Source organism: Oryx dammah, unplaced genomic scaffold (genome assembly GCF_014754425.2).
Source record: "Oryx dammah isolate SB20612 unplaced genomic scaffold, SCBI_Odam_1.1 HiC_scaffold_7, whole genome shotgun sequence".
Taxonomy (NCBI): domain Eukaryota; kingdom Metazoa; phylum Chordata; class Mammalia; order Artiodactyla; family Bovidae; genus Oryx; species Oryx dammah.
Window position 1 is genome coordinate 25,391,355 of NW_024070191.1, and position 21,391 is coordinate 25,412,745.

Genomic DNA, 21,391 nt, shown 5'->3' on the forward strand with positions numbered 1-21,391 from the left:
GGAGCTCTGAGTCCTGGTGGTTTTGACAGCAATTTTTGAAACAAGTCTGGATGTTTACTGGAGTCTCTGCTTGAGTAAACCTGGAGAGGTGTATCAGAACTCCATCCTTCAGAGGATCTGGGATTTAGGACCGGAAACCAAGATAAGGAGGGTGCTGTGGAGCAGGAAGATAGGATCCAGGTACTGAGATAATGTTATGAGGTCACAGAGGTATTATTACCAAGTTTTACTTTGATTTGAGCTCCTTTTCTTCTCATAGGAATTTCATATCCTTCCATTAAAAATATTTTTTTTAAAAGATGGAGATTTCATTGACCTCATCTGTGAAGGTATGAAGATTCTAAAGGCCAGAGAAGAACTGAGCAGATGATTGATTACAAAAGAAAATGGATTTTCCTACACCAGGATTTTATTATACAGCATATAGTTTCTGGTGACAAATTATTCTCACTCTATATTAGAAAGTCCGAATGAATTGGTTAAAACCCAGAACCTACACAAGGAATATTATTTCTTCCTTTCAGCGTAGACACCTGGCTAGCCAGTCTTTCTGGATGCTCCGCATTCCTTACAGCAGCATGGGTTTTCGTTGGGAGTCGGTTATAGAGAAAAAGGCAGTAAGAAGCTAATCAGAATAAACCAAGAAACTCATCGATTATACTAAGTTGACTCTTAGGAGATTTTAACTCAGCAATTATACTAAGTTGACTCTTAGGAGATTGCTGCCACTGTAGTATTTTTTATTCTACATACAAAAAAGTATCTGGTTCAATAACAGATACTATAAAATTACCTGATTTAATACAGGTATCCACTAGATAATCTCGGATCCACTAGATTTCTGCTTCAGAATGAGGCATGTGTGAAACATCAGGAGAATTTTAGTTCCAGTTGTCTTTACTCCCCCTCCCATTATTTTTTTTTTTAACATTTCAGTATATTTCAATTAGAAGTTGAAAATTAACTAAAAAATTAAGTGCAAGAGACCACATTGAAAACTTGGTTATTTAGAAGCTTCCTTCAAAAGACTGGGCCTCTTGGGAAGTCCTAGCGGGTTGGGAAGATGTTAAAATTCTGGGTCCTCTGCTCTTTAGTCCATATACATAAAATTATTCAGAAATTCCTAATTAGAAATTCAGAAATGTGTAAAAGATGAATGGGTTGATGAGTCCACTTTAACTTTTCAGTCGGTAAAAGTTTTACCTGCTGTGAATATGTAGAAGGAAAAAGTGAGGATGACAAGAACAGGGAGACACTCAAGCAAGGCAAGCAGAAATAAATGAATCTTAACTATTTCATATAAATAGTACAGCCATAATGAAGTTGGGAAGAGAACTGACCCAGATAATTATTTTTTTTTTAATCTTTATTGGAGTATAGTTGCTTTACAGTGTTGTGTCATTTCCTCTGTACAGCAGAATGAATCAGCCATGCACATACATGGAAGCCCTCCTGTTCGGACTTGCTTCCCATTCGGATCACCACAGAGCATTAAATAGAGTTCCCTGTGCTCTACAGCATGCTCTCATTAGTTATCTATTTTATATGTTATGTACGTGTCAATCCCAATCTCCCAAATAATTCTCAGATGCACATATTGTCTCTATACTTTTGGGCTAAAGATATAAAAAACTAAATACCGAACTATAATTAATAGGTTTTCCTTTTATGATGAAATTGTTTAGCACTTCTGAAACTTTTTGTTAGTATTCCTATATTGAGCAAATAAGCAAATGTATAGTGGATGATGAGCGCTAGAATTCAGAGGCAGACTTAAAAATAATGGAAAGGGAAGGCTAGAATTAACCTAGTGGTACTGCATTGGAATTGGAACTATCAGTACTCACTTGTGTTTTTAATACATCTAAGATGATAGGGAGAAGGCAATGGCACCCCACTCCAGTACTCCTGCCTGGAAAATCTCATGGACGGAGGAGCCTGGTGCACTGCAGTCCATGGGGTCGCTAAGAGTTGGACATGACTGAGGGACTGCACTTTTCACTTTTCACTTTCATGTATTGGAGAAGGAAATGGCAACCCACTCCAGTGTTCTTGCCTGGAGAATCCCAGGGACGGCGGAGCCTGGTGGGCTGCATAGTCCAGTCTATGGGGTTGCATAGAGTCGGACACGACTGAAGCGACTTAGCAGCAAGTAGATATAGAGAAATAGATGTGGATGCAAAAGTCATGTGTGTGTTTCCATATAAATCTGGGACAATTTGAGCATGCCAGCAAATGCTAGTAATTTAAAATAAGGCATGAATCCATACTGATGTGAGTGGATGAGTGTACAAATGAATGTGGAAAGGAATAAATAGTAAACAGGGCAGAGGGTAGGTGTTTCCTTAGAGTAGAAGACTAATGAATAGGAAAGAAATGATGGACTTGGTGGGGGAGGGGAGAGGAATAACCATTTGGCAATCCAAATAGTAAAGGTGGCTTCAATGTTAAAACTGATGGGTGCAATGTTGAGAAAGTATTTAGTCTCAAAAGTACCTCCCTATGACATATTTCCTAACTAGAAAGGGGGAAAATAGTAACCTCACAGTGGAAACTTGGCAAGTGATCAAAGTTATCACTAATAATGAGACAAAAATGACATCATGTGTCTCCTTGATAGGATGCATGGAGAATGACACTTGTATGATATTCCTGTCAAATACTTGTAACCTTAATTTAATCAACAAGCAAATCAGATAAACCCAAATTGAAGGACATTCTACCAAGAAATAGCCTGTACTCTTCCAAAATGTCAAGGTCATGCAAGACAAGGCCTGAGGAAAATATTCAGGGAGACTAAGAGATGACAGCTAAATGCTATGTATGACTCTAGATTAGGTCCTTGATCAGGAAAGCAAAGAGATGTCCTTGATTTATGAAACCAAACTGATTAAAAGGGCATCGTGCTTTCACAGTTGTTATTTTCTTTTTTTTAACTTCTTATTTTGTATTGGAGTATACCCGGTTAACAATGCTGTGATAGTTTCGATCAGTTTAGTCACTCAGTCATGTCTGACTCTGCGGCCCCATGGGCTGCAGCATGCTAGGCTTCCCTGTCCATCACCAACTCCTGGAGCTTACCCAAACTCATGCCCATCAAGTTGGTGATGCCATCCAACCATCTCATCCTCTGTCATCCCCTTCTCCTCCTGCCTTCGGTCTTTCCCAGCATCAGGATCTTTCCCAATGAGTCAGTTCTTCGCATCAGGTGGCCAAAGGATTGGAGCTTCAGCACCCATCCTTCCAATGAATATTCAGGACTGATTTACTTTAGGATGGATTGGTTGGATCTCCTTGCAGTCCAAGGAACTCTCAAGAGTCTTCTACAACACCACAGTTCAAAAGCATCAGTTCTTCGGCACTCAACTTTCTTTATGGTACAATTCTCACATCCGTACATGACCACTGGAAAAACCATAGTTTTGACTAAATGGACCTTTGTTGGCAAAGTAATGTCTCTGCTTTTTAGTATGCTGTCTAGGTTGGTCATAGCTTTTCTTCCAGGGAGCAAGCATCTTTTAATTTCATGGCTGCAGTCACCATCTACAGGCACCGTCTACAGTGATTTTGGAGCCCAAGAAAATAAAGTCTGTCACTGTTTCCATTGTTTCCCCATTGTTTGCCATGAAGTGATAGGACCGGATGCCATGATCTTACTTTTTGAATGTTGAGTTTTTCACTTTCATCAATAGGCTCTTTAGTTCCTCTTCGCTTTCTGCCATAAAGGTGGTTTCATTTACATATCTGAGGTTATTGATATTTCTCCTGGCAATCTTGATTCCAGCTTGTGCTTCATCCAGCCCGGCATTTCACATGATGTACTCTGCATATAAGTTAAATAAGCAGGGTGACAATATACAGCCTTGACGTACTCCTTTCCCAGTTTGGAACCAGTCTGTTGTTCCATGTCCGGGTCTAACTGTTGCTTCTAGACCTGCATACAGATTTCTCAGAAAGCAGGTCAGGTGGTCTGGTATTCCCATCTCTTGAAGAATTTTCCACGTTTTGTTGTGATCCACACAGTCAAGGCTTTAGCGTGGTCAGTGAAGCAGAAGTAGATGCGATAGTTTCAGACAGCAAAGGGACTCAGCCATACATACACATGTGTCCATCCTCCCCCAAACTCCCCTCCCATCCAGGCCGCCACATCACACTGAGCAGAGTTCCCTGTGCTCTACAGGAGGTCCCTGCTTTCAACATACTCTTAAACAGTTCAGGGAGGACCAAAAAAGGGTGGGGGGAAGTATGTATGGAAATCTAGACAAATGGTCATAGGAACTTTCTATACTATGTTTGTAACTTTTCTATACATCTGAAGTTATTTCAAAATAAGTATTTTTTTTTTTTAACAATTTAACAGAAAACACCCACATAGCTGGTTGAATGCTGTATGCCAGTAGCTCTACCCTGGCTCCACTAGCATTCCACCGGAAATCTCCACACCCCCCCCCACCCCTTTCTTCCTTCTTTTAAGCTGTATCAGATCTTAAAAATTATACATATTTGTAATAAATTCAAATGATACAAAATTATACAGATTAGAAATCCCCTCCCCACCCCCGATACTACCACTTAAGCCACCACTATTGACAGGTGGGTTGTCGCATTGTGAATATCCCTCGGCTTACTAGGATACACTCATGAGTTCACACACATGTACGGACACAAAGTCTCCTCCTTTAAGATGACTAAACTGTTGAGTATCCTTTTTTTTTTAAATCTAATATTGTCATGGACATCTTTCTCGGTTTAATATGTATAGCTTTGCCTAATTCTTTAACATTTTTCCCCCTCCAAGTGAATGCTTCCTTTGTCTATAAAACTAGGTGTCAAGGGCTGATAAACCCACTTACTTTAACGGTAGAACCATTTGTACAGACAACTGGACTGTAACTCACAGATTTGAAGGATGTACCAAATAAACGAGACTCCCAGCAGGCGTTGGGGCGGCTTTGTTGACCTCAGTGACGGGAGTTTGGAGACCTTTTCTCTTGTGGGAGGTCGTGGAGGTAACTCGGCTCCAGCCACCTCGATTTTACCTGAATTTATGGATATATTTTTGGCTGCCCTGGCAGACTTTGTGCAGACTTTCTCTAGTTTCGGCGAGTAGGGAGCTACTTTTTGTTGCCGGGCAGGGGCTTCTGTTGTTGCAGACCATGGGCCCTAGGGTGAATGGGTTCAGTAGTTGCAGCTTGCAGGCTCTAGGGCACAGGCTCAGGAGTTGTGGTTCACTAGGCTTGGTTGCTCCATGGCATGTGGGATCTTCCTGGATCAGGGATCAAACCTGTGTCTTCTGCATTGGCAGGTGGCTGCTTTACCAGTGAGCCACCAGGGAAGCCCCAATTTTCTCTGTGTTTTATACTCAAGGTTGAAATCCTTGGAGGAGGGGGCATGTTTTGTCACTGTGTGACACATCTGTCCCTTTAAATAGTCAGCTGTTGTTAGGGGAGTGAAGGGCCCTGAACCTGGTTTGAGGTTCTGGGTGCTTCCTGGAGAAGGGCCACCAGAGCCGTGATCCCAGCTGCCTTCTCAGGCTGTTCTAGCTGCTTCATATCTGGTCTGTTTCGGTCTCTCTCTCAAGTCCAGCCACCCGTCCACCCCTGGACTTACCCTCCACTGCAGTGATTCTCAGATGTGCTCCCTACATGAGCCTGGAGACTTGGTACAAATTCAGATTCTCAAGTCTCATCCCAGACCTACTGAACCAAAAACTCTGGAGCGGGGTCAGCACTGTGTGTGTAGGAAGTCCTCCAGATGATTCTGATAACCACTCACATTTGAGGATCACGCTCTACTACCTAAATCCAATCATACTATTTCCCCAGTTTAAAAAATTTTTAGCCGCTCGGCCATGCAAATATTCCAGAGCCCTCACTCATGGCCTAAAAGGTCCTGATGATCTCATCCCCATGCTTACACAGTCATCTACCAAGCTCCCCTGCTCCCCAGTGGCTCGGTAGGAAAGAGTCCGCCTGCCAATTCAGGTTTTGCAGGAGACCCAGATTCTACCCCCTGGGCTCAGAAGATCCCCTGGAGGAGGAAATGGCAACCCACGCCAGTACTCTTGCCTAGAAAATCTCACGGACAGAGGAGTCTGGCAGGCTAGCTGCAGTCTATGGGGTCACAAAGAGCTCGAGACAACCGAGGACATAAGCACCTGTTTACACACAACACATCCACACCCTCTCTACATCCTGTCTCTCAGAACTTTGCTGAGCTCTTTCCTGGACTACCACCTGGTAAATTTCGGCTCTTCCTCTGTGATGCCTTCCTGGTCGTCAGTTACTCCGGGCCTTGGCTGTGTTTCCCGTGGAGTTCTAAACCTCCTGTTTGTCTCTTAATCTAACCATTAGTTTACCTGTACAATTCCTCTACCAGAGTGTACCCTCTGAACTCAAGGCAGGGACTTCACTGATTCTTATATCTCTAGCACATAGAACTGTTACATGCTTGCTTAAATCTGTTCTGTTTTTACTTTTATGAAATTTCAAGCATAACAAAAGATAAAATAATGAACATCCACAAACCCATCAGAATATACCAACATTTTGTTCCATTTGCTTCCATTCCCCCCGCCCCAGTATTCTAAAGTAAAATACTTGCTGTTATGATATTTTGTCACATTCTCATTATTCCTTGTATTTCAGTACAAAAAATTAAAGACAGGATGAATCGGGAGATACAGATTGACATGTATACACTACCATGTGTAAAAGAGATAGCTGCTGGGGAACTGCTATATAGCACAGAGAGCTCAGCTCAGTGCTCTGTGATGACCGAGAGGGGCAGGATGAAGGGGTGGGATGGAGGCTCAAGGTCGGGGGCGGGGCGATATATGTATACTTACAGCTGAATTCATGCAGCTGTACAGCAGCAACTAACGCATCTGTACAGCTATTATATTTCAATTAAAAATAAATTTAAAATATGCCTAAGAAAAACATTCTTGAGATCACAGAATCGAAAGATATTTTCCTACATTATGATATTATCATGCCTAATAAAATTGACAGTTCCCAAATACCACCTAATGCGCATCCTGTATTCAGCTTTGTTCATATTCCCACGAGAAGTCTTTCACATCTGGTTTGTTTAGTCAAGGACCAAACATTGCATATGAGGCTAGGCCTCTAAGGATATTTGAATCATTCTAGAATAGCCCTTCTCTTTCCTTTTTCCTTCCATTATTCAGTGAATAAGCTCCTGACTAATATTTATTCCACTCTTGCGAGACGACATTAGTACCAGAGACATTGCTAAAGGGTTGGAATGATGTTGAACCTTTATGTTCAGAATAATCGTGATTCCAAACCCATGATTTGCAGCCAGTAAATCGTTCCAGCACAGCCACTGTGCCTAAGAAACCAGAATTGCAACAGCTAGAGGAACACGAGAGCAACTTGGGATCCGAGCCTTGCAGCGCATTAATTAATAGGGTTTCCAGAAAGACACTGAAAGAGCTACAGTCCATTTCCAGTGATTCTCTAGATTTCTGTAGGCTTGGGTCTTCAGGATTTTGTGATGTCTTTTCAGTTTGCCGTTTTCTTGTGTTTTCTGATATAGTAGCTCTTCCCTTGTCCATCTGAGACACCAGCCTTTGATATAGTCTGTAGAACCATAAAATGGCATTTTGAAGCTCTGTAACTTCTAAATTCAATGTAAGTAAGAAACAAAGATTTTTATTAAGGGGGGGTCTAAGTTTACAACTCTGAAAACTCTTTTTTCAAGATTTTCCATTTATAGCTAGTTTTAACCTTTCATTTGAGGAGAAAGAGAAGGGATAAAAAGATATTTTGCAACTGCCTCAATAAAGTGAGTGTAGAGCATTACTATATGCAGATGCAGAGTTTGAGTTTTCCTTCCAGTCTGTTATTGCCGTTTGTTGCTTTGGAGATTGAATTGTTAAGACTTCTAGTAATCGCATACATCAACACAGATGCATTGAGTAAAACTGTCTGTACGGGTTGAGTCACTTGCAGTGAGGGGAGAGGTGGGCTTGGGGCTGGGGCTGGTGGAGAAGAGTTGATTCACCTGGATGAGACTCCAGAAAGTTCAGAAGGAGTACTGCAGCCTATTTTAGGAACTATGGTGCAAGAAACAAAACTGTGTTATTAAGGTATCTTAGCTCTGGCTGCCATAACAAAATAGCACAGATGGGGTGGTATAAACAACATTAATTCTCTCAGTTCTGGAGGCTAGGAAGTCCAAGATCAAGCTGCCAGCAGATTCAGTATCTGGTGAGGATCCTGCTTCTGGCTTGTAGACTGCTACCTTCTCACTTTGTCCTCGTGTGGCCTTTCCTCGGAGGGTGCTCTTGGAGAGAGAGATCTTGCGTGTCTCTTCCTCTTCTCTCAAGGGCACTAATCCCTTCATAGGGGCCCTCCCTCTGAATACATCACATTGAGAGTTAGGGCATCAGCGTGGATTTTGAGAGAACACAGATGTTTAGTCGGTAACACATAGGCTTATGGATTTGCAACTGCCCTGATACATTCTTTGGTGTTATTTAGTAGACTGCTAAATCCTAAAGGAAATCAACCCTGAATATTCACTGGAAGGACTGATGCTAAAGCTGAAGTTTCAATACTTTGGCCACGTGATGTGAAGACCTGACTCATTGGAAAACACCTTGATGCTGGGGAAAGAAGAGGGCGACCGAGGATGAGATGGTTGAATGGCATCATTGACTCAACAGACATGAGTTTGAGCAAACTCTGGGAGTTAGTGAAGGACAGGGAAGCCTGGCATGTCTCAGGCAGCTCATTGGGTCATAAAGACTTGAACACAACTGAGCAGCGGTAGACTTCTAAGGATACTTTTGGCCCCTTGGGTAGGGAGTTCGCCTTTGTAGATCACAATGAACCTGTATTGCTTTGGTCTAAGTGTACTAGGCCATCTTGGAGAGGTTGTTGGCTGTCCCTATAGCCAGTAAGGTTGAGTTGCTTCTGAATACCTTCTCAAACTGGTATCATCCTGATATCCAGAAACTGTTCTTTCTGGACACCATTTACAATTGGAAGAGAAAAGGTTTCTATTCAGTTATCAGAAGGGTTTTGGTCAAGTTTAGACAATAATGAAAAAGTTGATTTTGAAAGTCAGAGATTCCCTCTTTTGATTTAGTAGTAATCTTATCCTGATAGCATTTAATGTTGGAAGTCACTGTGGCCAGAGAATAATCTTAATAGGCTTTAATTAAAAGCACAAGGAGTTTTTTTTTCTTTTCATGTCTCCTTTATCTGTCTTCCTCTTTTTCATCTTTCTCCTCTCCTTTCTTCCTCCTCACATCCATGTTCCTCCCATCCCTGCCTCCCTCTGCCTCCTCTTCATCCTTTCACATTTAAATGTTTTTGGCTTGGCTAATCTCTCTGGATAGAAACTGAGCGGAGCAGGATATTGATTACCAAATATGGTATTGCTGCTAAAGATGTTAGAGGAATGTAGCTTGTATTCTAAGCCTCAGGCCTCTGAATAAGCTGCCAAACAAATTAGGTCATTTTAACTTCTGAGCTTTTTTTTTTTTTTTTTAATAAGGAGCTGGAACTTTGATTTGGAACATGATGGTGGTGTTATTTTAGCTCACAGAGGGAGGGAGGAGTATGAGGAGTTGGGGCCACTCAGGCATGTTTTAGGACCTGAGTCACGAGACCAGGTTGTGTAAGAGCCTCAGTCAACTCGGGCGCATCAGGAAAAGGACTGAGGCATTGGATACAGACGGAGAGCCTCCTCTCGAGGACTAGAAACTCCAGAGGACCCCTGACCAGGATGCTTTTCCCACGCTGCTCATGGTGATGTGGGCTCAGGGTAAGGACAGGTGCTTCTTCACAGATGGATGATGGAGTTACGCGCCAAGGAGGACACTCTGAAATTGAGAGCACGCTGTTTCTATGTGCAGTTGGATGGAGCGTGAGACGAATATGCAGGCCCTTCCACGGCACACCTCTGACAGCGGGGATCTGTGCTCATCTCCCAGCAAAGACCACAGCTCTTCAGATCCGTGTTTGGACGTCTTTACTCTGTTGTGATACCAGCTCTGAGGGAGGGAGATACTCTCTGTGGAAGTGAATGGGAGCAAGCACGACTTCCGCATGCTGCCTCGTCTTTCTTCCTCATAGATACATTTTTGGCAAGGCAGTCCTGAGGTTTCCCCAGTTAAGACAAAAACTAATGGCAGTTAAAGAATTGCTTTTTACATATCATACAGCTGCCCCCTTTTTCATTTTGTCACTGGTTAGGGCTGCCCAAGAGGATTCCTTGTTCACTCCAACCTGCTTGCTCCTGCAATTGCTTTCTTCTGAGAAAGTGTGTCGATCAGGCTCAGAAGGAAATTCCACCCACCCTGGGACTGTGGGTCGGGGCTCAATGGCTTCTGTGGTGCCTCCCCGAGGACTTCTCTCCCCCTCACCTCCCTTCATTTTTCTTATTGCTGTTACCATGAAGGCACAGCTCTTCCTCCCATCTTTGGATCTGGGCCTGTGAAGTTCAGAGTTGTTCATGCTGGTCTGCAGAGTTAGAGACTCTTACTAATTTCTGGTGGAAATTGCTCTTTAATTCAAGCTAATTAAATGAAGAAAGGGGCTTTGGAACCCGCAGGCTCATGTGGGTGGTAATCTAAAAATCTGTGTTCTTAAGACCCTCATTTTCAGAACTCACTTCTTTTCCAGAACATGCCATACAGACAAACAGGGTGCCTAAGTCTGTTCTGAACACACTGGTATGCACCATATTATACTGGGGTGTCTTTTTCATACCATTACTGGGGTCCAGATTCCATAGCATTGAACAGTAGATCTCACGAGATGATTCAGTATGCTCAGACCTTGAATGATGGAGTTGGGGTGGGGGGTTTCAGAACAGACTTATCTTGTCCTAAGTATTGTATTTCATAGGGACTTCCCTGGCAGTCCAGTGGTTAAGACTTCACTTCCAATGCTGAGGGTTGCATGTTAGATCTCTGGTCAGAGAGCTCAGATCCAACATGCCTTGTGGCCAAAAAATCCAAAACATAAAAAAACAATATTGTAACAAATTCAGTAAAGAGTTTAAAAATGGTCTACATCCAAAAAAAATCTTGTATTTTGTAGTGTGTGACTTATTTTGTTGAATATGTTTTGTGTAGGTAAACTATAATAATAGAGTTAAGGGTAGAAATTACTAGCCTCTCTTTGGTCCCGGTAATCTGTTTTCTGTCCATCCATGTAGCTAATGAGCCAGCTATAGTCAAAATCAGGACCTTAACACATCAAGGCATTCATCTAAATTTATCAGTCTAGAAGCTAACTGGAATGAAATGATACTAATTATATTGAAATCTTAAAACTGTTTCATTCTTATCTACTTAGTAATTCAGAGCACATGTATCATCAATATGAAAGTTCTCCAGTTGGAAAAAAGATGGGAATTTTCCCCCTCTAGAGGTGATGAAACTAAAGCATTGAAGAATTATATTGTTTTAAACACTGGTCAAATCCTTCTTATGATTTTTGGTATTAGAATTTCCAGTGTTGAACAGGGCTTTACATTAATTTATTCTTATTGGTAGGCATTAATTAGTTTTTTTTTTGTTGATCCAGATTTAAAATTTGAACCTGAGGGAATTTCCTGGTAATTCAGTGGTTGAGACTTCACCTTCCAGTGCAAGGGGGTGCAGCTTCAATTCCTGATCAGGAAGCTAAGATCCCATGTACCTCTTGGCCATAAAGACCAAAACATAAAGCAGAAGCAATATTATAACAAATTCAAGAAAGGCTTTAAAAATGGTCCACATTAAAAAAAAACCCTGAACTTGACAGTGTAGTCCAAAAAGAAAAGGAGCCGTTGGAAAACCATGCAACTACATTAAGTCTTTGATAGAGTAAACAAAATCTCCTTGACTTTGTGGACATGTTGTATCACAGGTTTTCATGTATTCTGTATAAACAGTGAGAATGAGTGTTCTTGCTGACTTTTTTTTTTTCCCCCCCTGATAGGCTGGGCTGCCTGGTATGTTTATTTTGTCACCATTCCGGTTTGCTTCTAAGGAAATGAAAACACCTTCCATTTGTTCTTTATTTCTAAAGGGCATCCGCTTCGATCCTGAAATTCCGCAAACACTACGACTAGAGTTTGCTAAGGCAAACACGAAGATGGCCAAGAATAAACTAGTAGGGACTCCAAATCCCAGTACTCCTCTGCCCAACACTGTACCTCAGTTCATTGCCAGAGAGCCATGTAAGTCGATCTGCTTTTTATTTGGTGGGGGGCGGGGTGCAGGGGAAGAATTGTTCAAGTGCTTCATGTGAGATTACACCACGGGACACAGAGCTGGCTGAGTGACATTTTCCATTTCTGAGAAGAGGCTGCCTATTCTTGCTGTCTGAATTCCAAAGACGGCAATCTTCATGACTCGCTGTGCCAAAAGATGGTTCGGCTCAATCAGAACTGTGACTATACCGCTTAGTTTTAAGTGCTGTGGGCTTCCTAAATATATGATCTTGACCTTACTGTGAGTATGCCCTCTTTGCCTTGGGGTTGAAATCCTTATTTATTTCCCATCCTTGGACCATGAGGGCTGGTTCTCGGCATTCCCTTTGTTTCATTTTTGAAGATTATCAGTTTTCTGGCTTTGGGAAGATATAATGTGAAGCTTGAAAGAAGCAGATCATAAGAAGTTTGTTCTATTTTTGAGAACAGTTTGGCCATAAATCGGGAGGAGTGGGGGAGTAAACATACACAAAAAATTTATATAGTAGAACAGTCAGTTCTAACAAACTAATACGAGCAACGCTTTAAGGAAATTCAGGGCTTCCTGTTTTAAATGAATTGGGTAAAAAGACACTGACTAATTGCAAAACAAGTCTTTTACCCCCACCTAATGAGCTCATTCTCCTAAATGCCCAGGCTATGATTTCTGCCTTTGATGGAATAACTTGAAAAGGTTGTCTTAAGTTTCTTTGTCAAGCTCAATCAGTAGAAGGGACGAGGCGTGCAATACGCCTGCACTTGTCCTGTTAATGCATGGCCCTGTGGGATTGAATATGGCAGGACCTTCAGGGAATCCCACGTGCTTGGTGTTACTTGGAATCTTACTGCCCTCTGGTTCTTGACCTTTTCCCCAAGCCACATGATCTTGATCTTCTTTCTGCTTTCCCAGACAGTCCGCTTCAACTTTTCTTATTGAAATTGAAGGGTGCAGGGGTCCTCTCTCCCTCATGTCTTGTGCGTGTCAGATTTAATCAGGTTGTGGAAATTACAGTCATTCTGTAGCTCAGTCATTCTTGAAAAGCTGCTGATTATCAGTGGAAACTGGTAGATAAAAGAGTTTCTCCCTCAGTGTATTAGATAGTTTTTCTATGAATCCAGGAAATCATAATAGAAATATATATATTTTGTTCTTCCGTGTCCTAGGGAAACTCAAAATCTTTGTTTGTTGGGGAAAATTAAACAGAAGTTTTATCTTAGGGTGCAGTTACATGAAAGGATATAAGAATATTTATTAATGCTAATTATGTGTCATTAACAGCATCTATCCAGTGCTTTGTATATTACATATATCTAGTAAGTATTAGTGATGAGAAGTGGATAAATTTCATATTTTTTAATTTGGCTATTTGTAGAATTATTCCATTTGTATGCCTCTTCATTTCTTTCTGAAATGTCCTCTCTCTTTAAGGCATCAGAACAGAGTATTCGTAGGATACCTTTACTGAGAAAAGAGAACCTAGAGTAACTCTTTACTTTCCTAGTGATTTTGCACCAGATCTCAGAGTACTTCTTTGAAAAGCTTGATTCAGACAGAAAGTGTAAAAATGCTGACAATACTTTATTCTTTTAGTTCTTTATTGAATGTTTTTCTCTCTGGGAGTTTGGGTGGTGGTTGTTTTGTTTTTTTTTCTAAATTTGTTACAACATCTCTGTAAAGTACTTAATCCAAGAGATGATAGCCAGTTCACAGTAGGGTCCATGAAAACAAAAAGATGAATAATCTGGACGTCCACACACGAGGCGCTGAAGTTCGGGAGAGCTGAGAGCAGAGGTTTAAGGACTGCTCTGGCCAGCCCTGGCTCCCCGCCTTGCCTGTGTCCAGAACCACTCAGAAGCGGTCAGATAGTTTCCATGGCAGGGTCAAAACTTGCCTGGCACCTTATGGCAAAACAAACTGGAAGCTTTAAAAAAAAAAACAAAACACTGTAGTCTATTATTGAGAAAATAAATTAGTGTGATTTCTCTTAATAGAGCTCCTTTTTATGATGTAGAGACCTTGACAGCGGTTACACTGGCCACTCAGACTGACCTTATCATCCATTTCAGTTCCCTCTGGAAATTGGGAGCTTTTCTGTAACTTGTGCAAAATGGTTGTTTTCCCTGAAGCACTCTCCAGACTAAGAATGTGACAGTGGTTCTGCCCTGGCGGATTCAATTGCATTGTGCCCGTAATTGGTGCTAGAGGTGGTGAATTTATATGCCAACCAAGAGTAGACTGATGGAACCATTGGATGTGGGACTTGGGAAAGGCCTGTAGGCGTCTCTGTTGCAGACCATGAGAGAGATTTTATAAATGCTACGCGCACACACACAGTTGTTGTTCAGTTGCTACATCGTGTTTGACTCTTTGCGGAGCCATGCCAGGCCTCCCTGTCCTTTGCCATCTCCTGGAGTTTGGCCAAGTTCATGTCCATTGAATCCGTGATGTTATCCAACCATCTCATCCTCTGACACCCTCTTTTTCTCCTGCCCTCTGTCTTTCCTAGCATCAGGGTCTTTTCCAATGAGTTGACTGTATTAGGTGGCCAGAGTATTGGAGCTTCAGCCTCCGTCATTCCAATGAGTATTCAGGACTGATTTCCTTTAGGATTGACTGGTTGGATCTCCTTGCTGTCCATGGGGCTTTCAAAAGTCTTCTCCAACACCAGAGTTTGAAAGCATTTATTTTATTTATGTGTTTGGTTGTGCTGGGTCTTGGTTGCAGTGCACAGACTTCTTGTTACGATGGCTTCTCTTGTGGTGTAGCACAGGCTGTAGGGTGCAAGGGCTTCAGTACTTGCAGCTACCAGGTTCTAGAGCGCAGGCTTGGTAGTTGTGGTACATGGACTTAGTTGTTCTGCTGCTTGTGAGATCTTCCTGACCCAGGGATCGAACCCATGTCCCTGGCGTTTGGCAGCTGTATTTTTCACCTCTGAGCCACTGGGAAATCCTAAATGCTTTTTTTTGTTGATGTTTTTTGTATAGTGGTGGCTGAAAAATACCCACTGCCAGCACTCAAGGAAGAATGTGATTTGATTATACTAACAAATACTTATTTGAACTCTCATTTCTCAAGTATCTGTTGAACCTAAATGAGCACCAGGTGTGGTTGGCACAGGGGAGGAAGGGGATTGTGATTTTTGCCTTAAAAGAGCTGTCAATCCAAAGGGTTGGTGGTGATCAAAGTTGTTAGGACACTTGCATATGTCAAGGGTATAAAAGAGATTCATTACAGCTTAGTTTAAATGTCCCCAAATCAGACTCCCTTATTTGCTGAGTGCCTGCTCTGTGCCAAGCATGAAGGATGAGAAACCCAGATATTGGAACTTAAAGACTATTAACCTTGCTATGCTTCTGTTCCCTCGCCTTGGCTGAAAAATGGGAATAATACCATTTTCACATGATTGTTGTGAGAGCTAAATAACACGATATTATAAGATGGTATTGAGGATTAAATAGGTGTATTATATGCAGAATACTAGGCAAATGTAAAGGATAATCTTAATTTTTTTTCTAAGTTGAGTTTTTTTTTTTTTTCCCCCCCTGAGAGCTAAATATAGGTATTTATCTTCTGAGGTGTCATCTCTATGTGGCTATAGCCAGTTGCCTTTCCAAATTAGGAGAAAAGATGAATGAAATTTGCATCCAATCTCAGGAATGTAGTCTACTTCCTTCAATAAATTTTTATTTGTTTGAGCTTCTCCTCCTTTTACTCACATTTATGTAATAAAGAAAAATATTGTGAAGGACCTCCCTCATGGACCAGTGGCTAAGACTTCACCTTCCAGTGCTGGGATGCATTTGATCTCTGGTCTAGGAGCTATGATCCCTCATGCCTCGTGGCCAAAAACTCTGGAACATAAACCACAGAGGCAATGTTGTAACAGATTCAATGAAGATTTTTCAAAATGGTCCCCATCAAACAAAATCTTAAAAAAGAAGGAAAAACACTGTGACAAAGCAGAAAGTCGAGAGATGTATGACGTGCATAAATTACATAAAATTGTGGTTCGGTTCAATTCAGTCGCTCAGTCGTGTCCGACTCTCTGCATCCCCATGAACTGCAGCACGCCAGGCCTCCCTGTCCATCACCAACTCCCGGAGTTCACTCAGATTCACGTCCATCGGTTATGGAGGAAGATATTGTTGTGTAAGAAGTCCACTTCAGAGATGAACACAGGGCAGGTCAACCTCTGGAGATTTGTTCTCTTCCTCTGGAAAATGATGATACTGTGTGTCAGACACCCTGCTAGGCATTTTACATGAATGACCTTGTTTGATTCTCAATAGCACTGTTTGACAGTTGAAGGAACTGCCTCTTGGAAAGGTCCAGTAACTTTCTTGAGGTCGGGATTGATGTGTGCCCTCCCCACCCCAAATCCGTACGTCAAAGTCCCAGCCCCCCAGTTGAGGGTTGCTTTCACATGTAACCATATTTGGAGATAATCTCAAGGTGATTAAAGTGAGGCCCTTAGGGTGGACCCTCATCATATGACTGCTGGCCTTATAAGAAGAAAAAGAGATAAAAGGGACCACTCACTCAGAGGAGAGGCAGATGCTGCCAGTTAAGGACCGAGGCCTCAGGAGAAGCTGACCCTACCCACACCTTGATCTTGGACTTCTAGCCTCAGAATTACATGGAAATTAGTTTCTGTTGTTTAAGCCACCCCGTCTGTGATACTCTGTTACAGCAACCTGAGCAATCTAGTCCATCAAGTGATAGAGCCTGGATTTAAATTCTGGTCTGTCAACTCACTCATTTTATACCTTTGGTCTAATGACTTAACTTCTCTGTACCTCAGTTTTCTCACCTGTAAAATGACAATGCTTACACATAAACGGTTGTGAGGATTAAATCAACAAATGTGAACGTGAGAAGAAGGGGCCTCATAGTGTTCAGTGACTGTTAATATGTGCAGAGAGGAATGTATGTTTCTGTGCCTTTTGTCTCTTGCTGTGAGACCTATGGTTTTTGTATATTCAGTATCCTAGCACCTGGAAGAATATGTCGAATTTTTAAAATTTTGTTTATTTGGCCATGCTGGTTCTTAGTTATGGCATGTGGGATCTAGTTGCCTGACCACGGATAGAACCCAGGCCCCCAGCTTTGGGAGCACGGAGTCTTAACTATTGGGCCACCATGAAGTCCTTGGAATTTTTTACGAGGTACAGATTGCATTTTCTGCTCTTTCATATGGAACTTTAAAAATTCTCCATGTTAATGAGTATGATTGGGATATGATAATGATGCATATAAAGCAGGTGTCTAGTTGGGTAAATTTTGTCACAGTACATACTGGATTTCATTGGATAAGTGTTCTTGCTTGGTCTTTTTACACTGTTGTATACTATATTATAACAGTGCCATTAAAGATGGAGGCAACCAACACGTCACAAAGCCCTTCCTCAGGTTAGACAGTCCTCTTTCAATTCAGATCTTTGGAGTAAATACCAAAAGGTTCATGAAGGTGAAGTCTCTCAGTCGTGTCCGACTCTTTGCAACCCGATGGACTGTAGCCTACCAGCCTCCTCAGTCCATGGAATTTTCCAGGCAAGAGTACGGGAGTGGGTTGCCATTTCCTTCTCCAGGGGATCTTCAGATTCCTGTAGTCCAGGATTCAGATATCCATGGGTCTGGTCTAGGACTTACTCATTATAATTTTTAAAGCTCCTTGGGTGATTCTGATTTTCTTTTCTTTTTTTGAGATTAAGTACACAAATCCTTTTGTTACTCTAAGCAAATAAATTGCAATTCCAGTTAGCTTCAGCTCATTTATGCATATGGTAGGTAGTTCACTAGATTGATTAAATAAGCACAGTGAACAATGGAAAAACAACCCACTTCAGCCATTAATCTGATATTTGGGGACAAAAAACCCAAACTATTTCCCTATTAGAATACAGGTAAAAAGTAATCAAAAAAAAAATTTGTTTTTTGGTACTTCACACTAACATTTTAAGATTTAGAAAACTGAAATACCTGTGTGGAAACCATGGCAGAAAATGGCATTTTAAGCTGAATAGTGTATTTATTCTCTAACTAAGTCTCAGTGATTTCTACTTGGGAGACCTATTGGCCAGAAAATTAAATTAGAATTCTGTGCATGCTCAGGTATCCAAATAAGAGTATAGGAGCTGATACATAATCATTTTTGAGAATCACCAGCTGAGCAAGAAATTGTAAAATTAAGTTCTCTTCACTACTCGCACCCTCTCTTCCCTGACCCTTGCCCCTGCCATGTCCCCTCCCCTCACAGCAAACCAGTGCTCTCTCAGCTTGATACTTTTAAATACACTGTAGGCACATAACCATTCGGTGAATAATCAGACCACCGCCTAGTTTTCTCGGCACATCACTGGAATTTCTCATCCATCCTATACTCACCCCAGCCATCAGGAAGTGAGTGTTCTGTCTGACGTCTAAAGAGATCCTGTCAAAGTTCAGAAAAATCTTCAAAGTACATGGCAAGTGCCCTCCCGGGGAAAACAGTCAGCAAATATGAAATCTCTTCATCACCTTCTCTGTGGACTAGAGGCCTTTTGGGGTCTGGTCTGAAGCTCCCTGTACCCAGGAGAACACAGCCTGTGTGCCTGCATCTTCCAGGGCAGCGTGCACAGTGTGTGCCGCTTGAAGGATCATGGGTGACTTTACAGTCCCCACGCCTGCTCTGAAAATGTGCTGAGCGCCGCCGTTACCAGATGCTGGGTGTCCCGTGCCTCTTGCGCTCAGCGGGGCTCCACCAAAAAAGATGGCAACTGGACCTGAGGAAGACCTGGTCAAACCGGGCGGAGGGCAGCAAGGGAAAGACCACATAGGTGTCGTTTGGGGAGGAAGGCAAGATTTTTTTTTTTAACTCTGAAAAGCACCTTCCTTGCATTTTTGTGTTTCATCATGCAGATCATTTTATTTATTTCTGATGATAAACATTATACATGCTTCTCAGAGGAAAAACATTTTTAGGCAGTCCAGGAAAATAGAGGAAAGAAGTCAGTACAATTCTACCAGCCTGAGGCAGTCACCCTAAGATGCCTTCAGCAAGTGTATGATGCTCGTGTATCTCTGTCTGATTTTTGAATTTCAAAAGTGTTTCATTCACCCCTTTAGGACAAAGTTCCAATGCCCAGTGAGATTAAATGGCCTGGCAGGGCCATTTAATCTGGTTCTCACAGCCCTCCTCTCTGTATTTTGCTTGCTGTAGGGCACTGTGTGTTCAGGTGGCACAGATACCTTGCTAGAACCAGAGGAGTGGGAGGAGATGCGTCTGTTCGACTCTCTTAACTATCTGATGTCTCAAGTGAGTCCAAAAAGCATCTGGGCTGCTGGAATTCGGGAGGTTGATTGAATGATCCATCAGTCAGTTCAGTTCAGTCACTCAGCCATGTCCAGCTCTTTGCGACACCAGGGACTACAGAACGCCAGGCTTCCCTGTCCATCACCAACTCCCAGAGTTTACTCAAATTCATGTCCATCGAGTCAGTGATATCATCCAACCGTCTCATCCTCTGTCATCCCCTTCTCTTCCCGCCTTCAGTCTTTCCCGGCGTCAGGGTCTTTTCCAAGGAGTCAGTTCTTTGCATCAGGTGGCCAAAGTATTGGAGTTTCAGCTTCAGCATCAGTCCTTCCAATGAACACCCAGGGCTGATCTCCCTTTGAATGGACTGGTTGGATCTCCTTGCAGTCCAAGGGCCTCTCAAGAGTCTTCTCCAGCACCACAGTTCAAAAGCATCAATTCTTCGGCGCTCAGCCTTCTTTATGGTTCAACTCTCACATCCATACATAGCTACTGGAAAAACCATAGCCTTGACTAGACGGACCTTTGTTGCTTTTATTAAACGGGTGACAGGGACTTCCCTGGTGGTCCAGTGGATAAAACTCCGTACTTCCAATGTAGGGGGTGTGGGTTCAGTCCCTGGTCTGGTAACTAAGATCCACATGCAGTGCAGCATGGCTAAAAAAATTGAAAAAAGAAAATGATAAGAAAAGAGGGAACAAATGTTTATCGAGCAACTATGCTATACATACCCTTAAGAACTGTGTGTAGAATACTCATTTTCCCACTAAGGAGACTGAAGCACTGAGAGTTTGAGTAATTAAAACACAGCTCAGTTTTAATCTAATTGGCTCTAAAGCCTATTGCTGGTCTCACTGTACCATACTACATAACTTACGGCCCACTGATGCTTTCGGCTGGAGCTATTTTTAAGATCCTCCTTAAGAGGTGCTTTAAAATCAAACTTTTTTAGGGTGGTTGTATTAAAGAACCCAGAGGCCTGCATCAATCTGTAAGGGCAAGGTTTCGGAGCAGGTTGCTGCTTAGTGAAAAGCAGGCTTTAGTATAACTCTTTGAGGGGAGTGCCGTGCCTTGCTGCATGCAGGATCTTGGTTCCCCAATCAGGGATCAAACCCAGGGCCCCTGCTTTGGGAGTTCCTAACCACTAGACCCCGCCAAGGAAGTACCAGGCTTCAGCATTAACTCTTTGAAGTATCAGATTTTGATGGCCAGAGTGCATTAACTCTAAAATATATTCTTAAGTAGCTGGCCAAATTGAAATTCTTGGCAGTTTTTATTTAGTTTTGGTGTACTTAATACTGAGTCATTGTTTCAGAAAATAAGAGTGACCACTTTCAAAAGTTGATGTATTTTGGTTCAGTAAATAATGGTGCGTTCAGCCATCTTTCAGCCAGGATATTTGGCTGCTTTGCTTTATGCTTGGAGGACATACACTCAGGTCACGTAGGAGGCTTTTCAGATCATTTGGGTGGAAGTGGCAGTGAGCTTGGGTGGAAAGGCATGTGAAACAGCCCTGTTTTATTTACATTGTTTGGAATTCTAAGACCTCACCTGCCTACTCTCTGAAACAGTGATAGTATGAAACCAGCATAAATACTCACCAGTTTGTGGTTAAGTAGATGGTATGCTGGAGAAGGCAATGGCACCCCACTCCAGTACTCTTGCATGGAAAATCCCAGGGACAGGGGAGCCTGGTAGGCTGCAGTCCATGGGGTTGCTAAGAGTCGGACATGACTGAGCGACTTCACTTTGACTTTTCACTTTCATGCATTGGAGAAGGAAATGGCAACTAGGAGTTCTTGCCTGGAGAATCCCAGGGACGGGGGAGCCTAGCCTAGTACGGTGCTGTCCATGAGGTCGCTAAGAGTTGGACACAACTG

At 42.3% G+C, this 21,391-nt stretch overlaps 1 protein-coding gene across 3 annotated transcripts in view; it reads left to right on the forward strand.

The window, feature by feature from the left end:
- The window catches only part of RBPMS (RNA binding protein, mRNA processing factor), a 202,308-nt gene that overhangs the window by 108,519 nt on the left and 72,398 nt on the right, over positions 1-21,391 (forward strand). For all 3 annotated transcript variants that reach the window (XR_005721459.1, XR_005721460.1, XM_040242895.1), the window contains exon 5: positions 12,057-12,207. Coding sequence is in view for 1 of the 3 variants with exons in the window: in XM_040242895.1 (XP_040098829.1) it covers positions 12,057-12,207 (151 nt within the window). In the remaining 2 variants the exon portion in view is untranslated. The remainder of the gene's footprint in view (positions 1-12,056; positions 12,208-21,391) is intronic.